This window comes from Salmo trutta, chromosome 1, assembly GCF_901001165.1.
Source record: "Salmo trutta chromosome 1, fSalTru1.1, whole genome shotgun sequence".
Lineage (NCBI taxonomy): Eukaryota > Metazoa > Chordata > Actinopteri > Salmoniformes > Salmonidae > Salmo > Salmo trutta.
In genome coordinates this window covers 61,731,634-61,750,287 of record NC_042957.1, presented here as the reverse complement: position 1 = coordinate 61,750,287, position 18,654 = coordinate 61,731,634, and the positions used below count along the sequence as shown (strand labels likewise).

The following is an 18,654-nucleotide window of genomic DNA, read 5'->3' as shown; positions in this document are numbered from 1 at the left end:
AGTGTAACAGGGGGATGGAGGGAATAGAAGAGGGAGGAGTGTAACAGGGGGATGGAGGAAGTAGAAGAGGGAGGAGTGTAACAGGGTGATGGAGGGAATAGAAGAGGGAGGAGTGTAACAGGGGGATGAGGGAATAGAAAGATGGGAGTGTAACAGGGGGATGGAGGGAATAGAAGAGGAGGAGTATCAGGGTGATGGAGGGAATAGAAATGGAGGCGTGTAACAGGGATGGAGGGATAGAAGAGGGAGAGTTAACAGGGTGATGAGGGAATAGAATAGGGAGGAGTGTAACAGGGTGATGGAGGGATAGAAGAGGAGAGTGTAACAGGGATGGAGGGAATAGAAGAGGGAGGAGTGTAACGGGGATGGAGGAATAGAAGAGGGAGGAGTGTAACAGGGGGATGGAGGGAATAGAAGAGGAGGATGTAACAGGGGGATGGAGGGAATATAAGAGGGAGGAGTGTAACAGGGTGATGGAGGAATAGAAGAGGAGGAGTTAACAGGGTGATGGGGGAATAGAAGATGGGAGTGTAACAGGGTGATGGAGGGAATAGAAGAGGGAGTGTAACAGGGTGATGTAGGGAATAGAAGATGGAGGATGTAACAGGGGGATGGGGGAATAGAAGAGGGAGGAGTGTACAGGGGGATGGAGGGATATAAGAGGGAGGAGTGGTAACAGTGATGGAGGGAAGAGAGGAGAGTGTAACAGGGTGATGGAGGGAATAGAAGAGGGAGGAGTGTAACAAGGTGATGGATGGGAATAGAAGATGGAGGAGTGTAACAGGGGGATGGAGGGGAATAGAAGAGGGAGGAGTGTAACAGGGTGATGGAGGGAATAGAAGACGGAGGAGTGTAAACAGGGGGATGGAGGGAAATAGAAGAGGGAGGAGTGTAACAGGGGGATGGAAGGGATATGAAAGAGGGAGGAGTGTAACAGGGGGATGGAGGGAATAGAAGAGGGAGGAGTGTAACAGGGGGATGGAGGGGAATAGAAGAGGGAGGAGTTTAACAGGGGGATGGAGGGAATAGAAGAGGGAGGAGTGTAACAGGGGGATGGAGGGAATAGAAGAGGGAGGAGTGTAACAGGGGGATGGAGGGGAATAGAAGAGGGAGGAGTGTAACAGGGGGATGGAGGGAATAGAAGAGGGGAGGACTGTAACAGGGGGATGGAGGGAATAGAAGAGGGAGGAGTGTAACAGGGTGATGGAGTTTGACTGGACATTTCTAAGCTCAACTATAGTAGGCCTAATTGTTTTTTTATTTATTTCATAAATACATTTTCTTGTGTTTATCACCAATACACCAGGATTGAGCGTTTAAGAATGGGTGATATTCTACAGTTTCTTCTGTAGTTTGAGATATATTTATGGTTACCATCACCCCCTCTCCTCCCAGGTGAACCCGTACACCCTGCGCTTCGAGGGCACCTGGGAGACCAGCTTCGACAAGCGGCTGGCGTCCAACGCCTTCATGGCGTGCGGCGTGCTCTACGCCGTGCGCAGCGTCTACCAGGACGACGACAGCGAGGCCGGCGGGGACCTGATCCTTTACGCCTACAACACGAACCGTGCCCAGGAGGAGCCCGTCCACATACCCTTCCCTAACCCCTACCAGTACGTCTCCTCTGTGGACTATAACCCCAGAGACAACCAGCTCTACATCTGGAACAACTATAATGTTCTGAGATACCCGCTGGAGTTCGGACCACCGGACCCCACCACTGGTGAGTCAACGCAGAGTCCTGAGATGTGTGTGTACAGTGAACCTTTATTTCTGGTATCATTTGTCCATTGATGTCAGTTGTAGTGCGATATTTGCACAAATGCAAATCACCACCTGTTCGCCCTCTTGTACGTACCTTGCTTTTTCCGATTAATTATCCATTGTGTCCCAGTGTTGTTAGAGGAGAGTGGGTGTTTGATCAGTTGAGATTTTGTAGTTGGGATGTGTTACTTTCATGGATGCATTAAAGTTGTTTGTTAATGTCGGTAGTGACTTCTGTCATATACATTTGATCAATAATTGACATCCTCCTTTCTTCTTCCTTTCTTGCTGTGCACGCTCCCTCCCCCTCTCCAGGGGTAGTGATAGGAACACTGAAAGAGTAATATATATATATATTAAGCTTTGATATGCTCAAAAGTAGTTTGTGCCGTAATTATTATCCGGAGAACTTTTGAACTGAACTTCTGAGAGATGTAACATTTACGTGCCTTTCTCTCTTTTATTCATGCTCTGTTTTCACGACTTCCATTCCATCTTTTTTGTTTTATTTCCCTTTTTTTGTCTCTCACTTTCGCTTTCCCTATTTATATCTTTGACTTTATTTTTACTTTATTTTTACTTTATTTTGTCATCCTCAATGATTTTATTTATACATGTGCTTTATTATGTGTTTTAAAACTAAACTAAATCCCCCCCCCCGTCTCTCTCTCTTCAGGCCCTCTGACGACCACTCAGGTGACCGGCACCACTCCAGCCCGACCTTTCACCTCCAGTTCTAGCCCTGCTACCACCCGCCCCCTGGTCCCCACCTCTCACCCCATTGGCGCTATCAACAAGGGCCCTGACCTGCGGCCAATCACAGCCACCGTACCAGTCACCAGGCGGCCTCCCCGCCCGCCCGTCCAGGGCCCGGAGCCCCAGGTGTGTGAGTCCAGTGTGGCCAGAGGGGTGCAGTGGCCCTCCACCCAGAGAGGAGAGACTGTGGACCGCCCCTGTCCTAAAGGATCACTAGGTGGGGACTGACTATTACCGTGTTTCCTGTATGTATGATTGTGTGGTTATTTGAGTTGGGGTGTGTGATTGTGCATGCATGTGTGTCTGTGGCTTTTGTTAGTTTTTTGTAGGCGCTCAAGTACACGTGTGAATTTACATACATGTGCGTGTGTTTTTTTTCTTCGTTTGTGTGTATTTTTGTGTGTGTGCGTGCACATGTGTGTTTCCCAGTGTGTCTCTGTTTGTCTGTGTGTGTTTTCCAGTGTGTCTCTGTTTCAGTGTGTGTGTGTGTGTGTGTGCGTGTGTGTGTGTGTGTGTGTGTGTGTGTGTGTGTGTGTGTGTGTGTACGTGTGTGCGTGCGTGTGTATGTGTTTTCCAGTGTGTCACTGTTTCAGTGTGTTTGTGCTGCAGCTCTTGTTTTTCCCCTGGCTGGCTGTGTTGTCTCCCCCTCTCCTCTCCTGTCCCACTATTGGTCTCAGCAGCAGGCTGGGTCCCAGAGGACTCCCTCTACATGAAAGCCCGTCCTTCTCTCCTCTCCTCTCCAAATGAAAGAGTCGTCTCACAGCAAAACAGGGATAGCCAAGTGAAAGTGTGGAATAATAAAATGAAAGACTGAACAAAACAGGATACACCTCCCTTCATGCTAGCTTCTATAACTCCAAACATGCAACCATCAAATATCCCTCTCGAGTTCCAGAAAAGAATAGAATATCTTTTACCACCACTCCCCCCTCCATCTCTTCTTGCTTTTCTGTGTTCTCGCTCTCTCTTTCTCTCTCTCTCTCTCTCTCTCTCTCTCTCTCTCTCTCTCTCTCTCTCTCTCTCTCTCTCTCTCTCTCTCTCTCTCTCACTCACTCTTTCATCTCTGACAACAACCGTAACGCTAAATTAGCAGCTGGCTTAATTGCCATGTCTTGGCAGAGATTTCAAACCCAATCTGCACTAGATGGAGGAGAGGAGGGAGCGGAGGGGGGGAGGAAAAGGAGGGTACTTCTGCTCTGATTCCTCTGCTGCTGTGTTGTCTCTCTGTCTTCTCCCTTCTTCTGTCTCCCTCTCTCCCTTTCTCCCTCTCTTCTCCCTCGCTCCCTCTCTTCTCCCTCTCTCCCTTTCTCCCTCTCTTCTCCCCTCTCTCCTCTCTCTCTTCTCCCTCTCTCTTCTCTCTCTTCTCCCTCTCTCCTTCTCTTCTCCCCTCTCTTCTGTTGTTCCCTGTATGGAGCTGTTTGTGTAGCGGCAGTGGAAAGACCCTTCCTTGGTTGATCCCAGTGTGTTGTCCTCTCTCTGAACTCTCCTAACTAAACAGGAAACTTAGCTGAAAACGAGGGGTGGTGGGAGGTCCCTCCCTTGAGGTGTTATTCTTGCAGATGAGAGACGATGCCTGATCGTGCCGTCTTTGGTGTGTGTGTGAGTGGAGCGGTGTGTGTGTGTGTGTGTGGGGGGGGGGGGGGGCTGTGTGTGTGAGTGTGAGTGTAGCGCACGTTTGTGTGAATTTGTGTTCCTTTAAAGCCATGTTCTTATAGCCAACTCATTTGAAAGCCTACCCCTCCCTTCTCGTTCTTTCTCTTTCTGTCTTACACTCCATTATTTAACCTTTCCACTTCTGCCCCATTTTCTCTCACACACTTCCTCCTCCCTCCTCCCTCTCTTCTCTCTCCTCCGCCGAACCACTCAAAGTATTGCATATTTAAAGTTCATTTCATTTACTCTTTTTTTATCTGTCGTACTCCTTGCCCTGTTCCTTTTCTCTTTAAAATCCATTTCTCTATAATTGCCCAACACCTAATGCTTATTATCTCTCCATCCCTCCCTTCCTCCCTCCATCCCTTTCTCCCTTCCTCCCTGGCCCTCCCAGGCATCGCCTCGTTCCAGTGCTTGGCGGCTCCGGTCATGTGGAACCCTCGGGGCCCTGACCTCAGTAACTGCACCTCTCCCTGGGTTAACCAGGTAGCCCAGAAGGTAAGACCTCCACCTCTACTAGTCCCTCTGTTGGGGGCCTCTGGCCCTGCCTCTGGCCCTGGGTGTCTGTGTCCATATGCACACTGCCATTAGCATGTCTCCTAGGCTCTCCTGATTAAAACCCATCACCACCATATCACTAAGGTTTTCACTCATTAGAATGACTCATTTCAACTGACCCGTATTCAAATGCATCCACTCTTCATCCTCCACTTTCTATAGTTAGTCATTCGCCCTATGGAAGGCCATTAAGGTCAAGATAATGGAAATACTATTTTTATTGAGTATCTTTAAAGTATCTTTAAAGATAATTGAATTACAACTATTTTCATTGAGTTTATTTAAAGTATATTTAAAGACAATTGAGTTACAACTATTTTATTGAGTATATTTTAAGTATATTTAAAGATAATTGAGTTACAACTATTTTATTGAGTATATTTAAAGTATATTTAAAGACAATTGAGTTACAACTATTTTATTGAGTATATTTTAAGTATATTTAAAGATAATTGAGTTACAACTATTTTATTGAGTATATTTTAAGTATATTTAAAGTGTATTTTTATGAAAAACGTGAGTCTACTCCGCACCCTCAACTACTCTCAACCATCAGCAACCCCCAACACACACTCCTCTGTGTAGTACCCAGTGGTGGAAATGTGTGTCTCTGTGTGTAGATAAAGAGTGGTGAGAATGCTGCCAACATAGCTGGGGAGTTGGTGAACCACACACGGGGGCGGATCCACGCTGGTGATGTCAGCTCGTCAGTGCGTCTGATGGAACAGCTGCTGGACATACTGGATGCCCAGCTTCAGGCCCTGCGGCCCGGCAACAAGGAGTCAGCCGCACGCAACTACAACAAGGTAGAAGACACACATGTGCAAACGCACACCACACACACACGCACACAGATAGATGTATACACACACACACACAAAGTTGTACAAACACACACACTCACACATAGACACATTCACACACACTCACAGACAAACTGAACTGGGTGTTTAAAAATGCATGCTAACAGACCTATAGTGTATAACATCCCTCTAGACTTGCAGTTTGCCATTGTTTTGGTATTACAGTACCATATAGAAGTGTACTGTAATTCTATTGTCCTCCCTCCTCTCAGCTCCAGAAGAGAGAGCGGACCTGTCGGGCTTACATCCAGGTAACTTTCCCCTTTAATCCCCACACTTTAAATGGAGAATATCTTCTAGCCTACCAGTGTACTGACTACTGAGAATAATGTGGGAAAGATAACCCCTAGCCTGTAGTAGACGTATGTGTGTACTGTATAGGATTTCTTTAGGCTGAGATATATCATGTAATGTGTTCAGAATCATTCTAGTTGCAGGTGGAGCGCGGTGCAGCGGTGTGTGTGTGTGTGTGTGTGTGTGTGTGTGTGTGTGTGTGTGTGTGTGTGTGTGTGTGTGTGTGTGTGTGTGTGTGTAAGCGTGCTGCGCGTGTGCGTGTGCATGTGTCTGCATGCTGCGAGCATGCGTGTGTGTGTGCGCTGTATGGCTGATATCTCTCTGGATGGCTCAGTGAAATGTTTCTGTAATATTTCCTCAGGCTGCTAGTTGCTTTGTAGTTTCCCCTCATGTTCATAGTATCTCTCTGAAATGTGGGGCGGAGTAATAGAAGCGGTAGTAATGTTTCTGTGACATATCTCGGCTAGGTTTCACTGTAATGTTACTATAGTGATATACGCTGCTGTATGAGCCTTGGCTGTGTACAGTTCAGTACAGTATGATATCTCTGGCTATGTGGAAGGGGTCATTTGATGGTATGAAATGATCCTGTGTGTGATATCGTAGTATGTATGATGTATTTCTACATATGAATGATTTCTGTCATCCTGCAGCATATGTGTTCCTTAACCTGTCTGTTGTGCATTGGAACAAAATACACTGCTCAAAAAAATAAAGGGAACACTTAAACAACACAATGTAACTCCAAGTCAATCACACTTCTGTGAAATCAAACTGTCCACTTAGGAAGCAACACTGATTGACAATACATTTCATATGCTGTTGTGCAAATGGAATAGACAACAGGTGGAAATTATAGGCAATTAGCAAGACACCCCCAATAAAGATGTGGTTCTGCAGGTGGTAACCACAGACCACTTCTCAGTTCCTATGCTTCCTGGCTGATGTTTTGGTCACTTTTGAATGCTGGCGGTGCTTTCACTCTAGTGGTAGCATGAGATGGAGTCTACAACCCACACAAGTGGCTCAGGTAGTGCAGCTCATCCAGGATGGCACATCAATGCGAGCTGTGGCAAGAAGGTTTGCTGTGTCTATCAGCGTAGTGTCCAGAGCATGGAGGCGCTACCAGGAGACAGGCCAGTACATCAGGAGACGTGGAGGAGGCCGTAGGAGGGCAACAACCCAGCAGCAGGACCGCTACCTCCGCCTTTGTGCAAAGAGGAGCAGGAGGAGCACTGCCAGAGCACTGCAAAATGACCTCCAGCAGGCCACAAATGTGCATGTGTCTGCTCAAACGGTCAGAAACAGACTCAATGAGGGTGGTATGAGGGCCCGACGTCCACAGGTGGGGGTTGTGTTTACAGCCCAACACCGTGCAGGATGTTTGGCATTTGCCAGAGAACACCAAGATTGGCAAATTTGCCACTGGCGCCCTGTGCTCTTCACAGATGAAAGCAGGTTCACACTGAGCACATGTGACAGACGTGACAGTCTGGAGACACCGTGGAGAACGTTCTGCTGCCTGCAACATCCTCCAGCATGACTGGTTTGGCGGTGGGTCAGTCATGGTGTGGGGTGGCATTTCTTTGGGGGGCCGCACAGCCCTCCATGTGCTCGCCAGAGGTAGCCTGACTGCCATTAGGTACCGAGATGAGATCCTCAGACCCCTTGTGAGACCATATGCTGGTGCGGTTGGCCCTGGGTTCCTCCTAATGCAAGACAATGCTAGACCTCATGTGGCTGGAGTGTGTCAGCAGTTCCTGCAAGAGGAAGGCATTGATGCTATGGACTGGCCCGCCCGTTCCCCAGACCTGAATCCAATTGAGCACATCTGGGACATCATGTCTCGCTCCATCCACCAACGCCATGTTGCACCACAGACTGTCCAGGAGTTGGCGGATGCTTTAGTCCAGGTCTGGGAGGAGATCCCTCAGGAGACCATCCGCCACCTCATCAGGAGCATGCCCAGGCGTTATAGGGAGGTCATACAGGCACGTGGAGGCCACACACACTACTGAGCCTCATTTTGACTTGTTTTAAGGACATTACATCAAAGTTGGATCAGCCTGTAGTGTGGTTTTCCACTTTAATTTTGAGTGTGACTCCAAATCCAGACCTCCATGGGTTGATAAATTGGATTTCCATTGATTATTTTTGTGTGATTCTGTTGTCAGCACATTCAACTATGTAAAGAAAAAAGTATTTAATAAGATTATTTATTTCATTCAGATCTAGGATGTGTTATTTTAGTGTTCCCTTTATTTTTTTGAGCAGTGTACATAGAAATCTGCAGGGGTGTACGATCTATGCAAAGTGTGCTGTGTTGTGGTGTGTCACTAGAGCGCCCTTGTTTAGCATTGGTTGTACTGTAGCTTATGAAGTAACAGAGATGTAATACAGTATATGGTAAATATATGTAATTAGAATGGTTTTAATAGGTTTAGTGTAAGGGGAAATGTATGGTGATTGTGTGAAGAGCATAGAAGTGCAGCTGTAATTCTCTCCCTTCCACTGTACAATGAAGAATCATCTATTGACCCTGTGCGTGTCATACAGGCCTGTATAGTACAAGAGAATCACACAATGAATCAAACATACAGGCCTGTATAGTACAAGAGAATCACACAATGAATCAAACATACAGGCCTGTATATTATAAGAGAATTACATGGTGAATCAAACATACAGGCCTCTGTTATAAATTGGATAACAGGTCAAACGTCTACTATAAGAGTAGAGCAGCAGAAAATGTCATGTACAGCAGTAGCATGTGTAATGTAATGTAGTGTAATACAGCAGTGTGAACCTTAGCGCCCCCTCTGTGTTGCCAGGCGGTAGTGCAGACAGTGGACAACCTGCTGCGTGCAGAGGCTCTGGAGTCGTGGCAGGACATGAACACTACGGAGCAGGCCCACACCGCCACCATGCTATTGGACGTCCTGGAGAAAGGAGCCTTTCTATTGGCCAACAACATGTATGGCAACCGCTTCACCGACCGGGCCCCCAATATCGGTAAGAAATAGGGGGAAATGGAAGCAGTGGGATGCATGCATGTGTGTGATTAGTAATTCTAATTAATAGCAATAGTAATTCCAGTAGGTGGATAGGTGTAGAGCAGGGCATGCTCAATATCCTGGCAAAGCAGAACAACTCTAACTCTTTGTTCCTATGTGCCTGTGTGTGTATCTTAGATCTGGATGTACACGTGTTGAACACAGAGATGGACCTTCAGGACCTGTGCTTTCCTCAGAACTACGTGAGCGACAGCACCATCCAGCTGTCCGCCTCTACCATCAAACAGTACAGCCGCAATGGTCAGTAACCTTATCACGGTCATCACATCACAGTCAAACCCTACAGCGCTCCCGGTTACTTCATAACCTGAGATTTGGGCTCGGGATCTCCCGGTCACTTCATAACCTGAGATATGGGCTCGGGATCTCCCGGTCACTTCATGACCTGAGATTTGGGCTCGGGGATTTCCCGGTCACTTCACTTCATGGGCTCGGGGTCTCTCGGTCAATGTTTCCATTTGCATTTTCATGCGAGTCTAAAGTAATCTGCATGCAGTTGACCAAGTTATTGTTTCATAATAACAGGCCAATCAGATTAATAAAAGCGCTGAGACCATTTCTTCCTTGATGGTTTCATAACAGCACTCCTAATAGAATAGCTGGAGAGGCGTGTAGATGACTATCACCCACAGCCTGACAGAGCAATCTCAGCTCTCGCTCTCTCTCTCTCTCCCTTGCTCAGTCTCTCCACCATCTTATACCCCTCTCTCATCTCTTCTCCCGCTTCAAGCCCCCCTCCTCCTCCCCCTCTCCCTCCCTCCATTCCTCCTCTCTCTCCCTCCCTCCAATCCTCCACCCATCCCTCCCTCTCCCCCTTCTCTGTTTTCTGTCAGCGCTCGGCTCTGCAGTGGGAACCAGATTAGAATGATTGAAACAAACGCACATGAAAAATTCATATGGAATAATAGGAGATCTGTGAATGCTTGAGGGATGAATGTTCCATTGCCCTCCACATTAAATCTCCCCTCTTTCCCACCAGTCAAAATGAAACGGTTCTTACCATCATTCTAACCTTCACTAACTCTCTCTCTCCCTCTGTCACTCTGCCTCTCTCCCTTTCCTCCTTTCCCCCTTATTATTCCCCCTGTCCTCTCTCTCACTATTTCTGTCTTCTGCTCTTTTTACTATTCCTCCTTTTCCTCTCCTTTACCTCTTTCTCTTTTCTCTCTCTCTCTCCTTCCCCCCTTCCCTCTCCTTTACTTCTTTATTTTCTCTCTCTCTCTCTCTGACTCCCTCTCCTTCCCCCTTCCCTCTCCTTTACTTCTTTATTTTCTCTCTCTCTCTGACTCCCTCTCCTTCCCCCTTCCCTCTCCTTTACTTCTTATTTTCTCTCTCTCTCTCTCTCTGACTCCCTCTCCTTCCCCCCTTCCCTCTCCTTTACTTCTTTTTTTCTCTCTCTCTCTCTGACTCCCTCTCCTTCCCCCCTTCCCTCTCCTTTACTTCTTTATTTTCTCTCTCTCTCTCTCTCTGACTCCCTCTCCTTCCCCCTTCCCCTCCTTTACTTCTTTATTTTCTCTCTCTCTCTGACTCCCTCTCCTTCCCCCCTTCCCTCTCCTTTACTTCTTTATTTTCTCTCTCTCTCTCTCTGACTCCCTCTCCTTCCCCCCTTCCTCTCCTTTACTTCTTTATTTTCTCTCTCTCTCTGTCTCTCCCTCTCCTTCCCCCCTTCCCTCTCCTTTACTTCTTTATTTTCTCTCTCTCTCTCTGACTCCCTCTCCTTCCCCCCTTCCCTCTCCTTTACTTCTTTATTTTCTCTCCCTCTCTCTCTGACTCCCTCTCCTTCCCCCTTCCCTCTCCTTTACTTCTTTATTTTCTCTCTCTCTCTGACTCCCTCTCCTTCCCCCCTTCCCTCTCCTTTACTTCTTTATTTTCTCTCTCTCTCTCTCTGACTCCCTCTCCTTCCCCCCCTTCCCTCTCCTTTACTTCTTTATTCTCTCTCTCTCTCTCTCTGACTCCCTCTCCTTCCCCCCTTCCCTCTCCTTTACTTCTTTATTTTCTCTCTCTCTCTGACTCCCTCTCCTTCCCCCCTTCCCTCTCCTTTACTTCTTTATTTTCTCTCTCTCTCTCTCTCTGACTCCCTCTCCTTCCCCCTTCCCTCTCCTTTACTTCTTTATTTTCTCTCTCTCTCTGACTCCCTCTCCTTCCCCCTTCCCTCTCCTTACTTCTTTATTCTCTCTCTCTCTCTCTCTGACTCCCTCTCCTTCCCCCCTTCCCTCTCCTTTACTTCTTTATTTTCTCTCTCTCTCTCTGACTCCCTCTCCTTCCCCCTTCCCTCTCCTTTACTTCTTTATTCTCTCTCTCTCTCTCTGACTCCCTCTCCTCCCCCCTTCCCTCTCCTTTACCTCTTTATTTTCTCTCTCTCTCTGACTCCCTCTCCTTCCCCTTCCCTCTCCTTACTTCTTTATTTTCTCTCTCTCTCTCTCTGACTCCCTCTCCTTCCCCCCTTCCCTCTCCTTCTTCTTTATTTTCTCTCTCTCTCTCTCTGACTCTCCTCTCCTTCCCCCCTTCCCTCTCCTTTACTTCTTTATTTTCTCTCTCTCTCTGACTCCCTCTCCTTCCCCCCTTCCCTCTCCTTTACTTCTTTATTTTCTCTCTATCTCTTCTGACTCCACTCCTTCCCCCCCTTCCCTCTCCTTTACTTCTTTATTTTCTCTCTCTCTCTCTCTCTGACTCTCTCTCCTTCCCCCCTTCCCTCTCCTTTACTTCTTTATTTTCTCTCTCTCTCTCTCTGACTCCCTCTCCTTCCCCCTTCCCTCTCCTTTACTTCTTTATTCTCTCTCTCTGACTCCCTCTCCTTCCCCCCTTCCCTCTCCTTTACTTCTTTATTTTCTCTCTCTCTCTCTGACTCTCTCTCCTTCCCCCCTTCCCTCTCCTTTACTTCTTTATTTTCTCTCTCTCTCTCTCTGACTCCCTCTCCTTCCCCCCTTCCCTCTCCTTTACTTCTTTATTTTCTCTCTCTCTCTCTCTGACTCCCTCTCCTTCCCCCTTCCCTCTCCTTTACTTCTTTATTTTCTCTCTCTCTCTCTGACTCCCTCTCCTTCCCCCCTTCCCTCTCCTTTACTTCTTTATTTTCTCTCTCTCTCTGACTCCCTCTCCTTCCCCCCTTCCCTCCTTTACTTTTTATTTTCTCTCTCTCTCTCTGACTCCCTCTCCTTCCCCCCTTCCCTCTCCTTTACTTCTTTATTTTCTCCCTCTCTCTCTGACTCTCTCTCCTTATTATGCTCCCTTCACACACTATTTCTGTTTCTATTTTCTCTTTTTCCTTTCCCTCTCTCATTTCCCCTCTCTATCTCTCTCTCTTCTTCTATCTACCTCTCCTCGTCTCTCTGACCCTTTTGCTTTCTACTCGTCTCTCCCCGTCTCTCCCTGTCTCTCCCCGTCTCTCATCTCTCTTTCCCCCTCCAGGCCAAGTCAAGGTAGTGTTTGTTCTTTATAAGAACTTGGGCTCCTTCCTGTCTACGGAGAACGCCACGGTGAAGATGGAGCTGGAGGCGGCACCGGGGGAGCGGGGCTTGGCGGTCAACTCCCACGTCATCGCCGCCTCCATCAATAAAGAGTCCAGCAGAGTGTTCCTCACTGAGCCGGTGGTGTTCACACTCAAACACTTACAGGTATACATACACTCACATGTAATGTTATACGCTTACATACTTACAGAACAGCTCATAATAATGGCCGGAACATAGCAAATGGAATGGCATCAAACACATGAAAACCATGTGTTTGATGTATTTGATACCATTCCACTCATTACGCTCCAGACATTACCATGAGCCCATCCTCCCCAATTAAGGTGCCACCAACCTCCTGTGACTCACTCCACAAACTCTCCCATACACAAAATACACTCCCATATACACAATGCACTCGCATACACACAATACACTCCCATACACACAATGCACACACAACACACACCCATACACACAATACACTCCCATACACACAATACACACACAACACACACCCATACACACAATACACTCCCATATACACAATACAAACCCATACACACAATACACTCCCATACACACAATACACTCCCATACACACAGCACACACCCATATACACAATACACACCCATACATACAATACACTCCCATACACATAATACACACAATACACACCCATACACACAACACACACCCATACACACAATACACTCCCATATACACAATACACACCCATACATACAATACACTTCCATACACACAATACACTCCCATATACACAATACACACCCATACATACAATACACTCCCATACACATAATACACTCCCATACACACAATACACTCCCATACACACAATACACACCCATACACACAATACACACTCATACACAGTACATTCCCATACACAATACACTCCCATACACACAATACACTCCCATACACACAATACACACAATACACTCCCATACACACAATACACTCCCATACACACAATACACACTCATACACAGTACATTCCCATACACAATACACTCCCATGGACACAATGCACTCCCATACATACAATACACTCCCATACACACAATACACTCCCATACACGCAATACACTCCCATACATACAATACACTCCTATGCACACAATACACACCCATACACACAATACACACCCATACGCAACACATTCCCATACACAATACACTCCCATGCACACAATACATTCCCATACACAATACACTCTCATACACACAATACACTCCCATACACACAATACACTCCAGTATACACACTTCACTCACATACGCACAATACACTCCAATATACACACTACACTCACATAAAAATTACACTCACATACACTTGCATAAACCGAAAGGTTGCAAGATCGAATCCCCGAGCTGACAATTTCAAAATCTGCCGTTCTGCCCCCGAACAAGGCAGTTAACCCACTGTTCCTAGGCCATCATTGAAAATAAGAATTTGTTCTTAACTGACTTGTCTAGTTAAATTAAGGTAAAATAAATAAACATACATTTACACATACTGGAGGTTAAACACTACACCACATACTGTAGTAGACAAACAAGCCCATACACATACTGTAGTAGACAAACAAGCCCATACAATACTGTAGTAGACAAACAAGCCCATACAATACTGTAGTAGACAAACAAGCCCATACACATACTGTATACAGAGCATCAAACACATTTACATTACATTTTAGTCGTTTAGCAGACACTCTTATCCAGAGCTACTTACAGTAGTGAATGTATACATTTCATTTCATGCATTTTTTTTTTGTACTGGCCCCCCGGTGGGAATCAAACCCACAACCCTGGCGTTGCACACACCATGCTGGCATTGCAAACACCATGCTCTACCAACTGAGCCACAGGGAAGACAGACCACTACGAAGACAAACACTACGTCCTCCACGCTGTACACCCTGTTCTGTTACTGTACACATGCATTACAATATATTTCACCTCTCACCCTTTCTCTCTCTCTCCCACATATTTGCCAACTGTTTAAATAGGCTGTATTTTCTTTCCCTGTCATCTGCTTGTACTGTATATAAACATGTTTAAATGGATTGCAGCACTTTATGTTTGTTATTTATGTTTGTGTGTTGTTATTTAGCCTGCGACAGAACCATTTACCTTGGGTATCAATAAAGTTAATTAATTTTCATTTGAAATCCCCCCCCCCACTCTCTCCCTCCAGTTGGAGAACCACTACAGTCCCAACTGTTCGTTCTGGAATTACTCTGAGCGGTCGATGACAGGCCAGTGGTCGTCTCAGGGCTGTAGACTGCTGGACACCAACAGCACACACACCACCTGCTCCTGTTCCCACCTCACCAACTTTGCTGTGCTCATGGCCCACCACCAGCCTGATGTAGGTCTAGTGGATATTACACACACACACACACAGACAGACAGACAGACAGACAGACAGACAGACAGACAGACAGACAGACAGACAGACAGACAGACAGACAGACAGACAGACAGACAGACAGACAGGCACACACCAAGGTTATTATAGTAAATGAAAACCCGAAAACCATCAGCCGCCTCAATGTTGTTTTAGAGAATTTGGCAGTACGTCCTACGGGCCTCACAACCGCAGACCACGTGTTGTCACGCCAGCCCAGGACCTCCACATCCGGCTATACTTAAACTGTTATCTTTGACTCCAAATCTAACTACAATAATAAAAACCATCAAGAATTATGTTCAGTTTTAGTAATTTGTAGGGGGGGGGGGGGGGGATAGAATGGTGTTTTCAAGCTTTTTTTATAAAGTTATCAAGCTTCGGAATCTGGCGAGTCACGTTGAGATTGACTTTATAATTTGTGGCAGACCACGTGTAACAACACCTGCACAGGATTGGTACATCCAAACATCACATCTGCGGGACAGGTACAGGATGGCAACACCAACTGCCCGAGTTCCACCAGGAACACACAATACCTCCATCAGTGCTCAGACTGTCCGCAATAGGCTGAGAGAGGCTGGACTGAGGGCTTGTTGGCCTGTTGTAAGGCAGGTCCTCACCAGACATCACCGGCAACAACGTTGCCTATGGGCACAAACCCACTGTCGCTGGACCAAAGAGGACTGGCAAAAAGTGCTCTTCACTGATGAGTCGCGGTTTTGTCTCACCAGGGGTGATGGTCGGAATCGCGTTTATCATCGAAGGAATGAGCGTTACACCGAGGCCTGTACTCTGGAGAGGGACCGATTTGGAGGTGGAGGGTCCGTCATGGTCTGGGGCGGTGTGTCACAGCATCATCGGACTGAGCTTGTTGTCATTGCAAGCAATCTCAACGCTATGCGTTACAGGGAAGACTGACATTCCTGTTTTGCAGGAAATCACGCACAGAACGAGCAGTATGGCTGGTGGCATTGTCATGCTGGAGGGTCATGTCAGGATGAGCCTGCAGGAAGGGTACTACATGAGGGAAAAGGATGTGTTCTGCCATGGCGAGCGAAGAGCCCGGATCTCAATCCCATTGAGCAAGTCTGGGACCTGTTGGATCGGAGGGTGAGGGCTAGGGACATTCCCCTCCAGAAATGTCCGGGAACTTGAAGGTGCCTTGGTGGAAGAGTGGGGTAACATCTCACAGCAAGAACTGGCAAATATGGTGCAGTCCATGAGGAGAAGATGCACTGCAGTACTTATTGCAGCTGGTGGCCACACCAGATGCTGACTGTTACTTTTGATTTTGACCCCCCCCCTTTGTTCAGGGACACATTATTCAATTTCTGTTAGTCACATGTCTGTGGAACTTGTTCAGTTTATATCTCAGTTGTTGAATCTTGTTATGTTCATACAAATATTTACACATCTTAAGTTTGCTGAAAATAAACGCAGTTGACAGTGAGAGGACATTTATTTTTTGGGGCTGAATTTACATATACAGTATGTGAATCACGGCAAAGTGTGTTCCTGTGTCAGTCATGTCTTTGGTTACTTCCCGTGGGTCAAACAAAAACACCATAATGATTGGTTGACAATAGAGCCTCCTACAATGCAGGCAATGGCTACAGGATGAAGTTGATGAAGAGCAAATGCAGAAACTTGAAGTTGACTGCAGTCAAAACTTCATTATCTTTGACCACATGGTTTTTGTAAAGTTCATGCAGTTGTCATATAGGCACAAGTCAGACAGTTTTTATCCCCATAATGCAACACACTTTGGAAGGCTGTGACCAAAAATGGTCAACGACTTGACAAAAGTGATCAAATGTGCCCTGTTTCTGCGATAACTCTTGCACTCTTGACAACATGATAAAATATTATTACACCTTACTGAATCAAGCAAGGTATTGTAGCAAACAATGAATAAAATGGTGTTGTGACGTGGTATTAGTTAATGTGACGACTGTTGCTCATCGAATAATTAACGGTTTATAATTGCGTGATTAAATGAATTAAGCAATGAATCAAGCAATTATTAACTCATTAACCTGGGGCACCATGGGAACATTGTTTTGATTGAGTTTCTATTTCCCAAATTAACTCAAAAGATATCAGAATATCGATTACAACAGTCGCTAAATTAATCAATTTCCTCTACAGTCTCATAATCTGAACGTCGTATAATCCGGGAATCTGCACGGACCCGGGCTTTACCACTGAATTTACCACACCAATCTTAGTTGATTATTTATTTACTAGCAAGCTAAAATGATGATAAAAATACACATACACAAAACACAGTCTAGCTATTGATTAGGACTTAGTATAACGGGCCAACACACTATGGCGCTTGTTACCCAAAATGGGGATTTTAAAGAGAGAGAAATAAAGGAAGTACACGAGAGAAATATACATTTGGGTTCATTTGTCAGCCATGCTTATTTAACTAGCCTCGCCCCGAACTGCCGCTCTTATGGGTCAGAATATAATGATGTAATTACGTGTTGGAGGTCTCAGGTGGGAAGCTCCGCGTGGGTCGTTTAGGCTTCTAAATGACGCACTTCTCCGGCGCAACTCTCTGGTTGTCCTCACGATGTCAGTGTCCTTCTTGGCTAAGTGGTCTGATCCTCACCCTTGATCTGAAAGGGGTCTTCTGAGGACAGACAGCTCTGTAGCTCAGAGCTCACAGCTTCGGCCCGAACGGGGTAGATACCACGATTCAATGGAGAGTGGAGGCTGGGTGGTTCGGCTTGAATTCACCCGCTTAGACACAGCTACTCGTCCGTAGCTCGTGTAGAAAAAGATTTCTTTGTCTTCAACCTTGTGTTTCGTTTTGGGGTTCGTCGACTTTGTTAGACCTTAGCTGCAGCTTGGGGTCAATTAGTCTCCTATGTTAATTCTTCACTCTCCTGTCTTATACCCTCGGGTCAGAAGTGGGTGTAACCGCCTTTAGGGCAATTCTCTGGGCGGACCAAGTAAAGGGGGCAAGGCTTTGGCTCTAGAAAATATCCAATTTTAGACACTAACTTCACATTTCATCTTTACCAAAACATTCTGTTTGATTTGGATATTTTCTACACAACGTACAATGTATAAACATCAGGCATATACTGGGAAAACTCTTAAAGGTACAATGTTTTCATAATAACGTCATCTCTTAACCTTTAAAAACGATACAAAAGTTACATACATTTTAATATTCCACCTCTCGTCATGACCACCATTGTGGCTGACGGAAACCATTGTTCCAAAGTCCCTTTATTGCATGTTTAATGTTCTGAGGCCAGTTCTCCATTGTTAGGACAAAGGAATTTCTCTGTGGCCTAAGTTTTATTATGGGCGTGAGGTGTCATAAAACCCCCACATCTTCAGACCCCTAGATCTCTCCTCCTCTGTTGGGGGTTTGGGAGATAATCTGTAGGGTGGTGGTCTCCTGTACCCTGACCTGATCAGGACAGTCATGACAATGGGCTTGGAACCGCTCACCCTGGCAATTTGACTGGTAAACTCATGGGTACACTCGCAATGGCTGCCTGGTATTGTGACGCAATAATTTCCGTGGTAATGTAGAATGTTCAATCAAATTATGTTAACTGATGTGGCTAATACAATGGAATATATGTTTATGTAATCTCATTAGAGCTGAATCAACAAATCACAGCACACATAATTAGGAATTTGAATACTAGAATGGACATGAACCTTCTTATGATGGGATAAAGATCAGCCATTTTGGTAAGGGAGTTGGTCAAGTGCGATAAGATATTGTGTAAAATAATGAATTGTAAGAATTTATCTGCACTGTATG

At 46.0% G+C, this 18,654-nt stretch overlaps 1 protein-coding gene across 3 annotated transcripts in view; it reads left to right on the top strand.

The window, feature by feature from the left end:
- LOC115204433 (adhesion G protein-coupled receptor L1-like) overlaps window positions 1-18,654 on the top strand; it is a 184,057-nt gene that overhangs the window by 147,139 nt on the left and 18,264 nt on the right. For all 3 annotated transcript variants that reach the window (XM_029770010.1, XM_029770018.1, XM_029769999.1), the window contains 9 exons: window positions 1,396-1,723; window positions 2,441-2,737; window positions 4,568-4,671; window positions 5,352-5,537; window positions 5,807-5,845; window positions 8,720-8,900; window positions 9,080-9,202; window positions 12,368-12,573; window positions 14,643-14,816. In XM_029770010.1, coding sequence (XP_029625870.1) covers window positions 1,396-1,723; window positions 2,441-2,737; window positions 4,568-4,671; window positions 5,352-5,537; window positions 5,807-5,845; window positions 8,720-8,900; window positions 9,080-9,202; window positions 12,368-12,573; window positions 14,643-14,816 — 1,638 coding nt within the window. The remainder of the gene's footprint in view (window positions 1-1,395; window positions 1,724-2,440; window positions 2,738-4,567; window positions 4,672-5,351; window positions 5,538-5,806; window positions 5,846-8,719; window positions 8,901-9,079; window positions 9,203-12,367; window positions 12,574-14,642; window positions 14,817-18,654) is intronic.